The 20788-nt window shown below is 25.5% G+C and overlaps 4 protein-coding genes across 4 annotated transcripts; 3 read left to right on the top strand and 1 right to left on the bottom strand.

Annotated features, from left to right (window-relative positions):
* The first annotated feature begins 2730 nt into the window (after positions 1 to 2730).
* Positions 2731 to 3611, top strand: LOC124915243 (non-classical arabinogalactan protein 31-like). Its single transcript, XM_047455926.1, has 2 exons — positions 2731 to 3032; positions 3123 to 3611. Exons 1-2 carry the CDS (start codon positions 2786 to 2788, stop codon positions 3431 to 3433), a joined length of 558 nt encoding a protein of 185 aa, XP_047311882.1. The 5' UTR covers positions 2731 to 2785; the 3' UTR covers positions 3434 to 3611.
* A 4206-nt stretch (positions 3612 to 7817) lies between these two features.
* LOC124915010 (VQ motif-containing protein 4) lies at positions 7818 to 8759 on the top strand. Its single transcript, XM_047455649.1, has one exon. It carries the CDS (start codon positions 7867 to 7869, stop codon positions 8608 to 8610), a length of 744 nt encoding a protein of 247 aa, XP_047311605.1. The 5' UTR covers positions 7818 to 7866; the 3' UTR covers positions 8611 to 8759.
* Positions 8760 to 13486: 4727 nt separating this feature from the next.
* On the bottom strand, positions 13487 to 14266 carry LOC124916363 (metalloendoproteinase 1-MMP-like). The gene has a single exon (XM_047457080.1). The coding sequence runs from the start codon at positions 14264 to 14266 to the stop codon at positions 13487 to 13489; it is 780 nt and encodes a 259-aa protein (XP_047313036.1).
* Positions 14267 to 18148: 3882 nt separating this feature from the next.
* Positions 18149 to 18918, top strand: LOC124916674. Its single transcript, XM_047457423.1, has 3 exons — positions 18149 to 18246; positions 18374 to 18531; positions 18625 to 18918. Exons 1-3 carry the CDS (start codon positions 18163 to 18165, stop codon positions 18731 to 18733), a joined length of 351 nt encoding a protein of 116 aa, XP_047313379.1. The 5' UTR covers positions 18149 to 18162; the 3' UTR covers positions 18734 to 18918.
* The last annotated feature ends 1870 nt before the right edge of the window (positions 18919 to 20788 follow it).

The following is a 20788-nucleotide window of genomic DNA, read 5'->3' as shown; positions in this document are numbered from 1 at the left end:
TTATTTTATTTTAAAATTTAAAAAATAAATAATAATTATCACATAATATCATTCTAATTATTAAATAATTTAATTTAAATAAAAGAAAAACATTTTATTAATTTATTTTAGACCCATCTTAAATAATTTACTTATTATTATTATTTTTAAATAAAAGTGCAAAGAAGTATGAAACCCCAAGATCAAACTAGCTCTCAACGTAATTAATTAAAAAGTATGATTTAAAAAATATATATATATCTTTTAAAATAAAAAAATGTGGAACATTAATACATAATTTAAGTAAAAACAAATATATATATATATATATGAATGAACAAAAGTTTTAAAATACACTCATTTTAAAAGATGACTCAGGATTTAGAATGTCCTTTATCCTTAAATAAACCCTCCCTAATAAATAAATATATATATAAAATAAATCTGATTTAAAAACGCTTAAAAATATAATGTATTAGACAAACAAATGTTATTAAATTTATTAATATATACATAATTAAAATGATTTCTAAAATAGTATTTCATCTAAATTCATACATTAATAAGATATTTAAATTTTTTTATTAAATAAAATAATTTTAAAAAATTGGTCATATCCAACTCCAGATACAAAATGGGGTTTCCAAACTAGCATACTCCTTTATAATTATTTTCACTTAATATATTAATATTTTGATTCTCACTTACAAGAATCAAATAAAAGATTTTGTGAGTTGTGTCACTTATATTTAAATTTGTGTATAAAATAAACTAATTTATAATAAGTTAACACTTAAAAAAAGAAATTAAATAATTATTTTATACAGAATTTGAATATTGTTAAAACATTTAACTAGAATAATTTTTAATTTTTTTTTTATTTTATAAAACTGTTATATATTTTTAAAATAAGAATTTTATTTTTTCCTATATGATTCACAAACTTTGTGTCTTCGTTGGGATGAACATGGTAAAAGTTTAATTTTTTTTATATATTTTTTAATTAAGTAGAAATTGTATGACACGTCTGTGTAATTCCCCAATAAAAAAATAATATTATTATTAAGAAAACATTGTGTTAGATCATTTTGAAACGAAAAATCCATTTTTAAATTCATTTTGGTGTAAATGTCACATCAAACAGTAAATATTCTGCAACCGAAAAACACATTCTTTAACCCAAAAATATATTCTTATAATATTCTTCCTTACATCAACTTCTATAACTTTTTAATATCACCTTACATATTTTACAATATTATAGATTACACCACAATATTTTAATATTGTCCTATTATTTTAAATTTAATTTTAAATAATTTATTAAAAATTCAAAAATTAAAATACACAAACTAAATAAAAAATTAATGTTCATTATTATAATGTTTTTGAATATTATTATAATATTTGAACATTAATTATTATAATTTTTTTTTTAAATATTATTATAAATTTATGTTATACAAAAAAATATTATATAAATAAATTAAATTATATAAATACATTAAAATAATAAATTATATAAATAAGTTTAATATATAAAATGGACCTAAATTAAGTGTAGGATTTAAATTTAAAAAACAAAAAAAAAAAGTTTTGAGTTTAATGGATAGTGCAGATAATGAGGAAAACTCATTTTGAATTTGGATATTGGTATTGGTTGAAGTGAAAAAAAAGTTTTGAGTATGAATTTGGTGTTGGATTAGATCCTATTTGAACGAACATTGGTAATCTACTGTTAAGATCTTAGCTGGGAGCCTTTGACAAAGTAAAAGAAAAACTCTCTCCTATATAAATTTTAAATTTAAACATAAATTTGCATTAGAGAAAAAGAAACGTTGAGTGTAGCCATTAATAATTAATTAATTAGTTATTTGAAGTCAAAGGTCAAACCCGACGGCCCCCACACGACAATCAATGAATAAGATGACAGACTAACGTCATTGTCTCCACTTAAAGTTTGCCGCGGTTTGCCCACCATAATATGCATGCCTTAATATCATTAATTATATTCCAAATTATGTATAGTTTCAAAATAGTTCTTTTAATTAATGGTCTATTTCTATTATAATCTAACTACATTTTTTTTTAATTATTAAATGTTATGTATTAAGAATTCCGTTATTAGTGCCACAAATTAATATTTCACATGAATAATGATAGTTGCCTCCTCTTAAATGTGTTTAACCGGTTTGTCTACAAATTATGGTTATTGTTGCTTTGGTTTGTAGTCGGTTATGACTTGTTGTCGGGTCTCCTTTAAGAATTATGATTTTGTTGGTGCTCTTTAGAATTGTCTCAACTCGAATTTTCTTGACTGCATAGGGCATCACGACAAACCATTCTTTGATATTCGATTTAGTACTTAGTTCTCATTTCTTCGATTTTCGCCTCTTGTCAGTTTGTTTTGAGTTATATATTTTTTGTTTTGAGTTATATATTTTTTTTTTTGACATAAACTTAGTTGGGTATGACTTATGAGAGTTATTATAATTTTATTTTTTATTTATTATATGAATTGATTTTGTTACAAAATAAAAAAATAAAAAATAATAATAATTAGGGTGTCGGTTGGTTTAGGATTGATGGATGAGGTTAAAACATTGAATGAATGGGATGGGAGTACATTATTTTGGATTTTTCTTTGTGTACGTGTCGGTCATGGTGACGAATTTGAGTCTTTGCTGACGACATGATACATAATTATTACTACAATTAAAAGCTTATAAATGAAATTCACCAACCCTTGCAAATCCTATATCTCAATTCTCATCTCTCTTGAATCAATCAAGTTTAGGGTTTATCCATGGCCAATTCTTCATTCTTGCTTGTCGTGATGATTTTGGTCACAGTTAGCAGCAGCGGTTGCTGCTACGGAACAACTTCTACAGATAAAAAGAAGCCATTTACTCCTCCCCCGCCGCCGAGGCCCCGGCCGCCGCCTTTTCCTTTTACAGAATCATTTGAATATTACGTGCAGGGCCTTGTTTATTGCCAGACCAATCCCAACAACAGAGGAAATAACACCCTTTCTGGTGCCAAACCCCTTAAAGGTATATATATATATATATATAATTCATCATCATTTCTCTTAATTGATCATATATCATATATGAATCATAGTATAATATTATTATTTGCAGGTGCGGATCTTCGAATAATTTGTACAGACCCATATCAACCGGTAGACCAAAAGGTAGTATCGGGAGAAGGCGGGTACTTCCAATTCCACACTTCAAGACCCGACCCGTACTTTGTGAAGACGGACTGCAATGTGTATCTGATAAAGTCGCCGTCGCGTGAATGTAGTAAACGGAGTAATTTTAACGGCGGCATCTCCGGTGCACCTCTGGTTCAAGGGAACCCCTTACCAAGTCCACCCGCTCCAAAGACCTTCCTTCTCCCTAATGTCCTTTTTCAAACTGGTCCCTTCGCCTTTTCTAAATCGCGATAATCTATATGTAATAATAATAATAATAATAATAATAATAAACTCTAGTACTAATTTCTAGTTGTTGCTGCTGTTATATTGTTGCCACTTGCAACTATAACACCAAAATAAATTTGGAATACTTTGATTCGGCTTATTTTAAGTAATGTATGTATTTGTCTTATTTTATTTACATTATCCAGTTTATGTGTTTAATTTTACCTTTTTATATTTTATAATTAATCTCAAAATACTTATTTTTTTTTTTATCTTATATAATGAATGAGATCATTTTTTAAAATATAAATTAATTAGATCAATATTATAAATTTATTATTATTATTCCTTACATAAATTCTTACAATTTATTAATTAATCTTACATGTATAAAAATTGTTTATCATTAATAATTTAATTCCTTTTGTGCTTAATTATAGTAATTGCGTTTTTTTAGTGGGTAATTTTTGTTATGTGAGAAATGCATTATTTTCATGGGCTTATTTTATGGTCCAATTAAAGTACATACAATTTTCTTAAATTCAAAATATCATATCTAAATCTTCTCTCTTTTTGGATAGGTTATATTCAGGCCCGGCAGGGTAATGCAATTGCATAATTGTAAGGGCCAAAATTTTTAATATATAATATTTTTAATTGTTTATTATATATTATAAAATATTTATTTTACAGAATAATAATATATTTATTTTACAGAATAATAATATATTATTTTTTTATTTATTTTGTATAATATAGATTAACTTTCTCTCTTTAAATATTATATAAATAATATTTTTTTTCTTTTTCTATGTCATATAATAATATATTCTTTATTTCTCTCCGTATTATATTATATATAGTATAATAATATATTAATTTTTTTCTCTTTATATATTGCAATTGGTATGTGTTTTAGTATTTTTTATAACATTTTTGTATCTTTAATATTATGCTCATTTTTTATCCATATGTATTGTAACTCTTTTACAGGGTCGTCTTGTTCATTTTTGGGGACTGGACGATCTAAAATTTGAGGTCTAAATTTTGAATTCAAAAACAATATTTAATAGGAAAAAAATATGATTCTTATAATATCAAAAAGAGACGAGTAGAAAGATACATTGAACATAATTTTCTTTTTTATAGTACTGCATAATTTTTTTTTTTAGCCTTCTTAATTTTGGGTCTATGGACGATGGCCCATTTTGCCAACCCTAATAGTTATATCACTAACCCTAATTATATTGTAGTTGCCCTTTCTATTTCTAATATTATCATAAATTCAACCCTATTATAGAAATTAAAAATAATATTTTTAATTGTGAAAATCATTTTTGAAATTACATTTTAATGCCCTTCCGTTAAATTTATTTATATCGTTTTGGGATTGATTTGAGCAATTTGAACAATACGATTAACTTCTTTAGATTTTTATTCATAGTTAAAAAATACTAATGAAGAAAATTGTTGAAAGACGGTACTAAATTATTTTTTAAAACATAACCAATAAATAGACATTGATAGTGTCAGGTAATGAATTATTTAAAAAACTTAATTATTTGAAGATAATGCTATGAATTTGATAAAAAGTTACTTATGAATAATGAAGTACAATGTCACAAACAAAATTAAATGGATTAATTAAAATTTTGTCTAAAAAATGCAAGAAGAATATTTTGTTAAATCCAGTAATACTAGTTAATTGATAAATTATTGTGGTATATTTTTCGTTTATGATTTATTATATTAATATTTTTAATATATATTTTGAAATATTTTTATATTAGTTAATATTATTATATATTTAATATGTTTTTGATAAAAATGTATAATTATTATATTTATTTTAATTTTGTGAGGCCTCAAAATTTGAATTTGCATCGGGTGTTCCTACTCTTGAAATAGTCCGTCTTGATTATATTTTCTTATGTCTTTTTTGAACCTGATATGATACCAAATTAAAAAATATAACAGACATTATAACAAATAACAAAAAATAATATAATAAAAACAATATAATAATATTATCATAATATAAAATCTTGGTACACTTTCAATTCCTCAAATTTTTACATATGATAATTTTTTGGTTGACAAACTAATTAATACAACTTCATTCACTCAATTGTTTTGTTTCTATGACAAGCTAGTTACAATTTAGTTTATGTTCCACATATTTCTTTTTAAATGTCAATATTAATATATAATTGTTTCAATAGCTAATTGTACTATAATATAGGTCTTCAACATCACAATCAACCAACACCACTCTCAAAATAGAGCAGGTAATAAAAATAACAAACAAGAATCACAACTATAAAATCAAATCCCCTAAATTATCTTATGAATGAGACTACACTACTATATGGTTTCTTTTAGATTTATATTTAGACAAATCTAGTATAATATATATTTCCTTCAATTACATGTAACTTTTTTTCCCCTTTAAATGTAAAAATTTAAACCATGACTTTGAGACCTAAGTAGCTCTGTGAAATTGAAAGCACAAAATGATGAATCCTTGATGCAGGCTAGCTATGAGATCCCTAAACTGGCAGGTGGTATGGATGTTTTCCAAATTAATAATAAATATTCACTAAATGTATATATATTTTTATTTGGAAACATTTTGACTCTTTTAATATTGTATTCATATGTTATTATTTCAGTTCATTTGGATTCTTATTGTGCATGCAATGTCTTAATATATAAATGAAATATTATAGCATATTTTGATAGTCTAAAATATTCTCTTTCTGATTATTCTGCCCTAGCTGTAACTCTTCATTTCTCATTATTTATATTTATCATTTCCAAATATGATTTTCAATCATTTTAGTTGGAAATATTTATTTTATCTCCAATTATTGAAAAAAATTAAAATTGCAATGAATATTTTTTAATTTGTTTTTTTAGATAATCATTTAGATTTTTGTTGTCGTTATCCAAACAATATTTAAATATATATATATATATATATATATATATATATATATTGTGAATTTTTTTAATATAAATTATTTATTTTTGCAAAAATAAGAAATATATTTGGTAGATTGAATATTTAAAAAGACTGCACAAGTACAAATGATCAAGTGACGATTTGCACACTAGTCACTGTTGAGAGCCCAATGATCTATCTATATATATATATATATAGCTAGATTGTGAAATGGACTGGTCTTTTAATTTATATATATATTATATTATATTATACAGTGTTACAATTAGGCTGTACTTATATATATATGACGTTGATGTTATACATTTTCTATGGTTAATTTAGAATGAAATCGAGTCATCTCATCTCATGCAAGAGTTTTAAATGGACATTATCGTCCTCTTCTATTTTATCATGTACAATTTAGTAAATAAACAATTTTAGGTTATGTATTTTTTCCCATCATATTCTAGGTTTCCTAATGAGAATTTTGATGAGTTTTATGTCTAAAATAAAATTAAAAAACATGTCTTTCAATTTCCTCTTCTGAATTGTTATTTTTCTGCTGAAAATACATGTAAGAAAAACATTAATACATAGATACAAACTAAAAATAATTCATTCCTAAAACAAGAAAATGACAAGTCTGTATAACTACTACGAAGAATGTTATTATCCGATTGATAGACAAAACACCGAGGCGATTCATTCCTATGAAAGGGAAAATAGTCGTGTCACAAATCGAGCAATCTTGTTAGGTGTGTTTCACAAAAATGAAATGTGGTCCCTTGAATAATGCATTAATTTGGTTTGGTTATATAGTTTATTTGATCAATTTGAGTGGGAAGCTGGAATGGGATTCACCACTCACTCTCCATTCTCCTCTCCTCTCCACTTTCACTTAACTTTTTTGAAGCATAGGATCCTCTTCAACCCAATAAGTACCATTTTGGATTTTATCCATCTTTATTTATACATATAGTTTTCTACCATAAAAGAAAACAAATTACTTAAACATAGGAATAAGACATATGATCTAACCACACTTTGTAATACAAAATATTTCAATAAATAACTTAATAAATTTGAATTTAGTAAAAGTAAGCCACATAAAAAGAAGCCGTAATTGTTGGTCAGCTTTGCTTTTTTGAATGGGACCCTAAATGAATAAATAAATAAAAAAGAAGTCAAATGAGAAAGACATTTTATTTGACAATTTGCTCTCCCTATCATTTTCATTGCCCCCTACTTTTATTACTGCTTTGAAATTCCCAATCCCCCACCATAATCCATCCAATCACCTCTTCACACATGGACCCACTTATATTACTCTATCTCAAGGTCTTGTTTGATTATTTATTTATTTTAAAAGAAAAAAGAAAACCAAAGCGTGAAGCAATAGCAATAATAATAATTAAAAACAGAGTCTTTCTTTCTTTCTTGTTTGAGTCTCCCTCCCTCCCTCCCTCCCTTCACAATCAAGAACATAATCTTCATTCTCTCACTAAACCCATCAATGGAAACTCCCATAAACTGTCAACAAGAATCATATCATCACCAATCTCTTCTACTTCCATCTCCAAACAGCCATAACAGCAGCAATAGCTCCTCCACCACCAGCAGTTGTAGTCCCAACAACAACAACATTAATGGAGTCAACCACCACCAACACCACCACCACCCATCGCCGACAACTCCCAAACCCATAACCAGATCCGAACCAAACAATCCATACCCAACAACCTTCGTCCAAGCCGACATTACATCCTTCAAACAAGTCGTTCAAATGCTAACAGGATCAACCGAAACCGCCAAGATTGCTTCCGCGGCCAAATCTGAACCGCCGCCCAAGAACTCCATCCCTCCTATCCGAAGCGGACCCAAGAAACAAACCTCATCCTCATCCAAACTATACGAGAGGAGGAACAGCATGAAGAATTTCAAGATTAGCCCGTTAATACCCAGTTTTATACACGGATCCGTCGTCTCTTCAGAGATTCTCTCTCCCAGTATTCTTGATTTTCCGTCTCTGGTTCTTAGCCCTGTTACCCCCCTCATTCCAGACCCGTTTAACAGATCTCCGCAGCATCATATTGGTGGTAACTTGAATAGGGAGGCTGAAGAAGAAGCAATTGCTAGGAAGGGTTACTTCCTGCACCCTTCTCCTCGTGCGAATACTCCGAGAGATTCGGAGCTCCGACTGCTTCCCCTGTTTCCTGTAACATCACCAAGAGTTTCAGGTTCATCTTCTTCATATTGAATCAAGAGTATCGTATGTATGTACTTGATTATTATTTAGCCATTTCCTCCAATGTACAATCTTGATTTTCTTGTTTTTCCATTTACCTATTGGTTGTTTGGTTGATAAAAAAAAGAAAAAAAAAAAGTGAAATTTCTTCTACTGTTTAATTGGGTATTGAGTTTGCTTATAAGATGATCTTCCATCCATCAAAATTGATTGATTGATTGATTGGGCTAATATATCTAAAAGCATATTAATGATGTAAATAGATTATTCCGTATAAATAAGGGCAACAAGTATAAGTAAAATTGAAGGAAAGCATATTATTATTATTATAATGGAGTGGAGTGAAAGGGAAGGAGGCTAGAAAGAGTGCTAGGTAGGGAATCTATGGAAGACTTTTCTTTCTTTCTTTCCTTCTTCTTGCCTCTAAAGTCTAAAATTTACATTAAATATTATGTATGATTAATGCCTCCTCATAAGTAAGTAAGTAGATCCAAGTTCCCATTTTGACCCATCGAGTATATGAAAAGAAAAGAAAAAAAAGATGATAGAATGAGGGAGAAGGGCATGGGAAAGTGATATACCTGTGTGAACTGTGAGTCTGTCTGTCTGTCTTCTCTATGTAATGTGATCACGAGAGAGAGAGAGAGATCCAGAAAACATGGGTGGTGCTGAATGCTGATGATGGTGGGGTTGGGATGACTTCTTTATTTATTTCTTTTGACTTCATTTGTTTTTTTCATTAACACCAGAAAACATTTTATAAAAAACCGTTTACACATTGTTCATTTATATGTATTATTTTACCAATTTTTAATAGGTTATTACTTATTATAAATTATATATATTATTGATAGGGTATTATAAATGGTATATATTATTAGGGGTGTTCAATATTTGGTCTGAACCGAATATCCGACCGAATTCGAATTCACCGAATTCGAATAAACCGAATTCGAAATACATTTTCGGTTTTCGAATCGAATTTTAAACCGATTCGAATTCAAATACGGTTTTCGGTTTGGTTTTCGAGTTTAGGTTTTAACTCGAAAACCAAACCGAAAACCGAATTCATTTTTATTATATATTATATAACTTATTACATATTTATATTAAATTATCATGGACCTCCTACTAGATCCCTACATTAAATCCATAATCCCTAATTTATTTTCTCATTTCTCTAGTTGTCAACACGTCTCAACCGCCGTATATTGTCGTCGGCGACACTATTTTACTTTCTTCGTTTACTTATCGAATATATATTAGCGTTAAACTAAGTTTGCGTGATTTATATTTTTTTATAATTTAAGTAGATAAGATCTCTTTAATAACTTATTTATTTTGTTAACTCTTTTTAAAAAAATTATCTTATGGGTAGGTGATGTTCTATATTTGGTCTAAACCGAATATCCGACCGAATTCGAACCGAATTCGAATTCACCGAATTCGAATAAACCGAATTCGAATTTATTCAAATCGGTTCGGTTTTCGAATTTGCTTAAAAAAAATAAAAATTCGAAGAACCCGAACCGAAAACTCGAATAACCCGAAAACCGAACCGATGAACACCCTTATATATTATTAATGTTTAGTATTTAGTATGAATTATAAATAATTATATAAATTATATATGATTTATAGGTCTGTGTTTAGTATACTGTACAATTGTAGTAAAAGTTGCATAAATTTAAATTATTATTATTTATATTAAAAATAATATTGTTTATTATTATAAATTATTATTATGTTATTAAAGTAATGTAATTTTAATTATATTATAAGGAAATAATTATAATTTAAATTGTAAATTATATTTATTTAATTTGAATATTATTAATAATTGTAATAAAATAAAATTAATATATAAAATAATAATTAATAAAATTATAGTTATAAAAATAAATTAATATTTTTTTAATTAAAATATTGAACTATTTAAAATTTATATATTAAAAATAATTATATATAATAATAATATTAAAATTAAATAAAATATATTTAACATATTATATATAATAAGTTATATATAATATTAATAAGGAATATAATAATAAATTAAAAATGAAATGATATTAGAAAAATGTTATATTTAACATTAGTTACAATTTTATAACCATTACTAGACATAAATTTATACCAATAAATTTTTTTTAACAAATATCATATTAAAACATTATTATATTGATATATTATATCTCCTATTATCTCATACCAAATACTTTTAAATGTGTGTCATTACTTCATAACTAACATGTACTTACCTCTTTGGTCTACACGAGAAAAGATATAAAAGATCGTGAAAAAAAAATACGGTAAAAATGTAATAATATTTTAATTTTATATGGACGGGTCAACCTAAAATTCGAACAAATTATTCATTTATTCTCATATATATATATATATAAAAGGAGTGATAGAGAGAACGAATTTGGTGAGAGAATTTAGTGAAAGTATTTGGTGAGAGAATGACTTGACATCACCTTCATTGGTTATTGGTTGTAAAATGTAAAAGTGGGAGGAAATAGAGAAAAAAGAGAAATTATTTGATTTTTTGAGCGAATAAGATTATGCCAAGTCATTTCCTTACCAAATTTCCTCACCTAATCATTTCTCTATTTATATTCAAATTAACCACAACTCACGACCCGACAATTCAAATACTTTGAAAATTAAGCATAATTATATATAGATTAATTAGTTAAAAAATTGAACTTATATTTTTAAAATGTCCCGCATTTATAAAATTTAGTGTTGAATTTTAAATATAAAATCTTATTAGCCACCGTTCTCGTCCCATCCGGACACTTTGATATTCTTAAAATGTCCGGCTTTTTATCAAATTTGGTTTTAAATTTTAAATATAAAATTTTATTAGCCATAGCTCTCGAACGAGTCATCCAGACACTTTGAAAATAAAGCATAATTATATATATAAATTAATTAGTTAAAATGTTAAACTTATATTGTTAAAATGTCTGTGTTTATAAATTAATTGTTGAATTTCAAATATAAAATTTTATTAGCTTAGTTGGAAACATACGTATAACATTTTTAACCATTTTAAGTTTATGAACAGGTTAACTAACCCACAATTCAACCCACCATTCGACTCAAATATCTATTTATTCACATATATATTCAAATTAACCACAACTCTCGACCCGGCAATCCGGACACAAAATTCATATTTTTTAAATTAAGTATTAAATTAATTAAATAATTTATTTTCAAAATCCTTATTTTAACCGTCTTATAATATTTTTTATTTTTTTTATATTATAATATATTATATTATAACAATAATATAATATATAATAATATATTTTAAAATATGTTATAATATATTATTCCAACTCTATTATATTTGAATAACCTTCATTTTATAATTAATAACTTTATAAATTATACTTTAAAAAAATTCTGTATAAATTATAATTTAAATATAATTTATAATATATCTAATATTTTACAAAATAATTAATATAAATATAATTAATTTACCGATTTACCGGTTAAATCCTTAGAAAAATAATTCAACCGAAAACCAAATTAATAAACTGATAAAATAAAACCGATAGATTATCGGTTTAGTTCGGTTATCGATTTTTCATTTTTTTTCATAATTCTAGTACTAGTAAGGGTTGTGTAAAAAACTAAAATACCGATAACCGAACTAAATCGATAGTATACTGGTTTCATTTTACTCGTTTATTGGTTAACCGATTTTAACGATTTCGTGTAATCGGTTTTTTACTAGTTAAATGATTCAATTTTCAGTTAAATTATTTTTCTAACAGTTTAACCGATAATAATTTAATTATATATTTATAATTTATATTAATTTTTTTTGTAAATATTAAATATGTTTTAAATAATATTTAATAATTTATATATATTAAGAGAAATGATTGAGAGAAAAAATTTGGAAAAGAGAATGATGTGACACAATATAGAAAAAATAATAAATTTTTTATCTTTTATCTTTTTCATAATCTTTTCTCTTTTTTCAAATTAATCTTTGATATATAGTAACATATTATTCTCTTTTCCATTTCCTATCTCAAATTCTCTCATTTATCACTCCTCTATATATTAATTATTTTAAAATTTTAAAATATAATTTAAATAAAATATATTATATTATTACAATAATAATTAATATTATAATATATTTATTAATATATATATATATATATATATGAAATATTATAACATAGAAAAAGAAAATAAAGAATAACATAATATTACGACTCTAACATGAATTTTGATAATCAACCGAAACTAGTAGGACCAGAACTGATTAAACCTATATTGATCGGTTAATCGGTTTTTAAGAGGTAAAACTGGACTTAACCGAAATCGTTTAACCCCTAGTCATAGTTTAATACTTCTAATAAATAGGTAAATCCGTCTCTTTCTTTTTATATATTTAATTAAAATTATTCAAAGGTTCACTATTCTAATTTGTTAATTCTCCGCTCTAATTTATTTATTATAAAATGTGCTAATATATATTATTTAAAGATATATAACAAACATATAATTTATCTATTGACGGCAAACAAAGTATTTTGTTAGAATAAAATCCTAACTACGAAGAAGTGAAATTGTACAATGCCCTAATCCCGGCAATGTCATCGGCATCTAAGATTCTTTTGGAGCTCGTTTGATGAACTGGTTTTTTGGGTTTTTCCAGGATTTTATCCTAAAACCCAAACATCCTTTCATCCATCATTTCAATTATTTAATCAATCACTTTATATATATAAATACCAAAATTACCCTTTATTTAATTATATAAAATTAATTTATATTTAAAACTAAAGGATATTTTTGACTTTTTAACTTTAAAAACTAGTTTTTTTAAAATTTCATCAAACAAGGTTTTTTAGGACAAAACCCAGAAAAAACCTAATAACCAAAGATCAAACAAGCCCTTGGTCATCCCCCTTTGCCCAGTTGCCCACATTACGGCAGAAGAAACATTACTATGTTGAAGACCAAAGACATGTCCTAATTCATGTAACACAACTGTTTCAATGTCCACTTTCCCAGGCACTGCTCCCACCACCCAAGCAATGTCTGTGTTTAAATGGAGCACTCCCACAGGTGGAGGAAATGCGTGAGCGAAAGTTCCTTGTCTTCCTTCGAATGGGAAACCATCTCCATGGTCGCCCCTAACAAAGTTTATTTGAATATCGGCTCCGTGAAAGTCATTACTTCTATCAAAATTGAACGTTGGCACGGCAGCTTTCCAACTGCGGAATGCAGATTCAGTGGCATTAAGAACGTGTGGCAGCGTTGTGGGTGGTACGGCCCATGTTAGGTTGAGTTTCGAAAACCTTGTCGCTCCAAGCACGTAGAACGAACCACCTTTAAAGGGATTCCGAACTAACTTTACCTTGTGTTTGATGGAAGTGGAGTCATAACGAGGATTCGCTGTTAGTGATAGTGACAGAGTTTTCTCGTTTAAAATTCCCGAAATATCTCTCTTAATTGTTTTTTCCATGTCTCGATCAAAAACATTGAAGTCATGCCCTGTCAAACGACTCATTTGGTATCGACCGGCCTTGGAGAGACGGTAAAAACCATATACAGAAAGATAATTTCTAATTTGATCAAGTTCCTTAACTTTGTCGCCTTTTCTTGACCCCAAAACATGTTTCATAAACTTTAAAGATAATGTTTTACCATTCAAATATGATGCTTGAACAACTATAAACAAGGCTAAGAACAAGACTAACAAGAGAATACATGTTTTGACCTTCATGTTTGTCATTTGATATGTTGAGTTCTTGATTTTTGTTTCAATTTTGTTTTGCATTTTATACATGATCTTTACATCAAAAGATTGCCTTAATCTCAAGTATAAACTTCTTATATTTGTTAGAACTAATATTAGAACTTTTATTATTTTAACAATGGATAAAAACTCCTCAAGAGTATCGTAATCTTAATTTTTTATCTATGTTTTATACCTTACAAAAAATTGTTTCGGTAATAAAAAATTTCATACATTTACGTCTGTACTTACGGTATCAATATATATTCTTAATACCTAAAAAATATACTTTGTCAATTTTATTTTATTTTTGGTTAAAAGTGTGAGGAATTAAAGAACTTTCTTGCTCCATCGTCTTGTTCGTCAATATGGTTTGACTTTTATCACTCCCATTTAGAGTGAACTCAACTTGCACATTTTTATTAAATTTATTTGCAACCTAGTAGTATTTCCAAAAGCGACTAGAATCTTAACTTTACCGTACTTGCATACCCGGATTGGTTGTATTATTTCATCAACCAACTTTATTGTTTTCTTTTTACAATGTTCCTAAACTATACTCTTGCCCTATTTATGAGTTAAAATAAGTTTTAATTTTAAAAAAAATCAACTTTTTCTTATTCCCAGTAGTACACTACTGTGTTTCATATTTCATTGTATTTTGAGATAAATTTGACAATTTATTAGACTCTATTGAGTCTATTCTAAAGAAAAAAATACTTTAAAATGAAATAAAATTAGTTTAATATATGTCTTTCTATTCTATATAAACCAATATTGTCTTATCAAGAATAAACGCTTTAAATCCATATATTAAATAATATTATAGTATAATTATCTTTTAATTCTATTTTTATCATTCAATGGAAATTAAAGAATAATTATTTATAATTTCCTTTGTCATTATTTATTTCTTTATATATATTTTTAATTTATAAATATTATTTCAGTATTTTGATATATCTCGATATATCGAAATTTTGAAAATCTCATACTTTATATTACTAATAATTTTAGTATCAATATCATACCTTACATTTTTTAGTATATCAAAAAATCAACATTTTCGATATTTTGCGGTACGGTATTTTTGATATAACGATAATTACTATAATTTTCTCACCCTAAAATATAAGAAAAACATGAATTCGGCTCGACACATGATATTAGTCGTGCTAAACTCAGAATTTTGGCCAACGAGATAACTACACTTAAAATTTTTTATTTTAATTAAACATAATCGTTTAAATAAATAATTGCAACTATTAGAATAAAGAGAAAATTATAATGAATAGTATATTTAGAGTTACATAATTATATATAATATATAGACATTACAATATATTTATAAGAAAATTAATAATATAATATTCATATTACTACAATATTGTAATATTATGATAATATTTTACAAATATATTATTATATATTATAACAATTTTCTTCAAAATTCAGATATTTTTTATTGTCTACAAAATAGGAAAATAATTTGAATGTCTTAGATGGAAGACAAAACTTTTAAAATGATGATTTATATTCTTCAAACTTAAAAATAATATAATATTATGATAATATGTTATAAATATATTATTATATTATAACATTAACAAATCACAAAATTACTCATAAAAAAACTAAAAAAGGAGGAAGAGTCCAATAATAAAAAAAAGATAAAACAAATATAAATTAACTTAAAATATCCCTCTTAAGAAGCCAAGTCCAAACAAAATTACAAAAACAATTCCTTCAATATTGTTGATCACAATATAAGGACTGAGTTTAAGGTACTATATATAACTATATCATAAAACACAAAAACAAATTAAATATTTATCAAAAGTGGTGTGTCTTAGTGATTAAATAAATTAAAATATAACTTATTATTGCATACTTGTATTTTATAGTTAGTAAGACATACACACAAACAACACAATTAGTAGGATTATGCCATGATATTATATTATTCGCATTAATACTAACAAAAATAAAATAAAAATCATAACCGATACACATGCCTATGTCGAGCAAGTGCATATTGCATAAGTCTAAATATACTAAATATCTAAATGTTATATGAGAAAAATAAACATTGTCCAAGTTGATAGAAAAAATATTATTATAACATTTCATTATTTTATAATATATACTAAGCATATGCCTAATATATTGTAATCTACATTTGTTTTATTTTAAATTTATTTCATTAAAAGGAATATATAGCTTAAAGAAAATGATAAGACAATACAAATAAATAAAACTAATAAAATAATAAAGGTAAAACAAATCAAACAGAGCTTGTTTTTTTTTTTTATAAAAAATCAAGATTTATGTATGTAATATATATTACAGCTCACTTTTTTTTTTACTGTTTTAAAATAAATTGGTAATAAAATTTTCATAAATTACAACAATTTAATAGAGGGTTTCTTCCTATATAAGCAACATAATAAATAAAATAAAGGTATACACTTAAAAAAAATGAGGATAGGGAGAATATTCTAATTAAAATTTCACCCGTCCAAAAATATTATTTGATAAATTAACGTGATGTTGTCCAATTTAATTTAAAAAAATTAGATGAAACCAACATATTTGAATAAAGTCAATATTCATCATCATCTAATGACTTCTAAGTGATTAAATATAATTAAAAATACTATATACTTGTTTTTGTTTCTGTTAGGGACAAATTCGAAATATTTTAATTTTATTTTAACGTTTTAAATTTATGAACAGATAAACTCACATTTCAACTAAATATCTATTTATTTTTATATATATTTATTCAAATTAACCATATCTCTCGACTAAACAATTCGAACCCTTTAAAAATTAAGTATAATTATATATATATATATATATATATATATATATATATTACGGATATATATATATATTACGGATATACAATTACAATTCACTATTCACTCACTGATGTAATCAAGGCAAGTTAATTATTACTATTATTTTAAATATGATTCCAACTCAATATTGTTAAATCAGGTTAGGATAAATAATATGACTCAATTTATTTACTAAAATATTTTATTGTTTATAATTAAATTATTTTATTATTATATATTAATTTATTTTAAGCAATTTTAACGACAAAACAAAATAAAAAATCATCTTCTTAAGATCACTGTTGCTAAACATTTTTAAAATAAATTAAAATTTATTTAAATAATTACAAACCAAACAAGCCCTTAGTTTGATTTTACATATTATTTTGTTCTTTTTATATGTAATAAAGAATGAACAGTGAAATTCATAATTATAAAACAAAATTAAAACACAAATTTGGACGTGAGATACACTAAAAAGTGAACAAAATAAAAGATTATTAGGATCGCTTAGGTGTGTATTGAACGAACTAAGAACGTTTAAGATTTCAAAAAAAAAAATGTTAGAAATTAATTTTTCTTCTCATCAATTATATTAAATTCACATTAAAAAAAATAATAATTAATTAATTAATTAATTAATTGTTGTATATTGTGGTGTACGTAGCATTAGGCCGTCGGTCTATTAATTGGTCCGAGTCCGATAAACAAAAAATGGAGAATCGATTACCCACCCGTATTGGCATCCACGAATCACGATGTCCAATATTTTTTAATAAGACCAGCTTAATACTTAAGAAGATAACTGTGTTGGGCTTGTAATTGGGCCTACTTGATATTGGGCTTGTAATTGGGCCTATTTTCTTGCTCCAGGGTCTCGCGCCTCCCCGTCGCGGTCGTGGTCGTCTTCTTGTTCTGTGAGATCGAGGAAATAGGTAAATGGAAGAAAGCAAGCAATCTAATGGCGGAGTTGTTTCCTCGGCAGAAGCAGTGTTGCTTGGAGCCCTCGCTCCCGGCGTTAATGTCAGTTAGTCAATTGCTGCCTTTTTTATGTTTGTTAATTTCTCTAATTTCATGGATGGATCGACGGATGAAGGATGTGATTGATGGATCTGTTTGTTTGTTTGTTTGTTTGTTTTTGTAATTTCAGGGCGCCACATGGAATACGCTGAAGTTTGCCTTTTTGATGCTGGGTGTCTCTCTTACTGTTATGCTCAGCCTGGCCTTTTTGTCCAGTGATTTGGGCTTGATACTTCATGTTACATTTCTTGTTCTTATAACTGGGACCCTCTTCTTCCTCCTTAGCAGGTTTGGGATTTTCATCTTTCTTTCAATTATATACCCTTTTGTTCTTGTGCATTCAATTTATCTGAATTTTGCTTATCCTCTTCTCTTCTGCAGATTTCTTGCAGAGACAGGTTTTGTTTCAGTTGAGAATCAGATGCAAGAAATTGGTTTAACACAAAGATCAGAAGATCATCACACCATCATCAAAACAAAGAACAATTGAATTTCAATACATTTCTTTGTTGTTATTGTTGCATAAACAAGTGATCAATGATACAACCAACCAATTCACTATCAGACTGTTAGGATATTTGTCTTCCACGATTGTTTGTTTGATTATATTACATCATATTACAGATTGTTTGAGTCAACTCTGGTTTTATTTCTTTGGATTTTGTCCTTGATTATTTTTGAAGTTGAATCAATTAATGGAGGACATTACTTGCAAAGGATCATTTGGTATATACCAACCAACCATTATCATCTATAATCAAGCTGACTCACAATTGATTCAATCCTCCATCCATGTTCATGTTTTTTTTCACTGTTATGTTTGTTGCTTTTTTTTCATCAACAAGGTATACTAATTGATTTGGTATGTTTGAGAGGGATGATAAAAAGAGGGAATTTGGTGAGGGAATGACTTGACATCACTTTCATTGGTTGAAAAAAATATAAAAGTGGGAGAAAAGAGAGAAAAAGAGAAATTATTTGATTTTTCAACTAATAAAATTATAGGAAGTCATTTCCTCACCAAATTCCATTATCTAATCATCTCTCATTCATATATATATATATAATTCTCACCAAATTCCATTATCTAATCATCTCTCATTCATATATATATATATATAATTCTCTGGTTGGTTGGGTTGGTATGTTTCCTTGAATAAATTAAATTTGAGATCCGACCTTATAAATAATATAATTAATATATCTGTAAATTAGGTTTAAAATAATTAATCTATAAAATTATGAACATAATATTAATTTAAACATTTATTTTATTAAATAAAGAATGCAAATTAAATATATATAATATTAATAATTAATTATTATTTAAAAATATATAATTAAATAATGTAGGATAAATAAATATTAAATAAACTTACTCAACAATACCACACTCAATACCAATTTAAGTTGAAGTATGACCATTATAATTATTTAAATAATAATTTATATTTAATTTTAATAAATTATTTTTATTATATCAAAATTAATATTCTTAGCATATATTATATTTAGTTGGTATATTATGGTCTAGCGTTTTCACGAGTTCGGCCCAAAAGTTTCATGATAAATTTAGGAAACTTGAATACCCACTCTTAAATTCCTAATTGAATCATTAAAAATACAAATAGTTTAAAAAATATATAATTATTTAAAAAATTAGTTCTATTTTTTTTTATAAGAAACTGTCTTGAAATTAAATTAAAAAAAAATAAGAATGGAGAATAAAAATTAATGTTTCAAATAAAAAATAAATTAAAACAATTAATTAAAAAAAAATACTCTAATTGATTATATTGATATATTTAATTTATTTGATTTAATTTAGATATTAGGAGAATGTATTTGTATATAAAATATACTGAATATATATATATATATATATATATATATATATATATATATATATATATATATATATATATATATATATATATATATATATATATATATATGCAATCTTTAAGATTAAAAAAATAAATTAAAATACATGTTTAACTGTTAAATTAGAGTAAAAATAAAAGTTAATGTTAAAAAGAAAGACTAAAATATAAAAAAAATTATTTATTAAAATTAAAAATTGAAATTACATACTCCTAATAAACCGTTATCAGAAGATTTTTTTTTTTACATAAATTTATTAATTTATAATATTGAGTAAAATCAAATAAAAAAGAAGTAAGTATTATTTTTTACAATTTAATCTCACTCGCTGTCTTTATATATTATTGATAACCCAGATCATTAAATAATATTGGGAAGCAATATTGTCTATTTTGTAATGAGTAATAATATTTACATTTAATTTACTCCCTTATATCCTTTTGACTATGTTACATCATTTTCAAAATCTCATGATAATTACAACATTTTTCTTATTAGGATTCAAAATGCTATAACCCATTTTTTTATTCATTGTAATTTTAATTAATATATTTGTAATAATTAATTATATTTATGGGAATATCAGTAAATCTCAATAGTAAATCTCCTATTAAACTTTTCCAAGTAGACCATACAATTTACTTAAGACATTATTGCACCA

The sequence above is a fragment of the Impatiens glandulifera genome, chromosome 9 (assembly GCF_907164915.1).
Source record: "Impatiens glandulifera chromosome 9, dImpGla2.1, whole genome shotgun sequence".
In the NCBI taxonomy this organism is placed as follows: Eukaryota; Viridiplantae; Streptophyta; class Magnoliopsida; order Ericales; family Balsaminaceae; genus Impatiens; species Impatiens glandulifera.
This window is presented reverse-complemented; position numbering and strand designations above follow the sequence as displayed.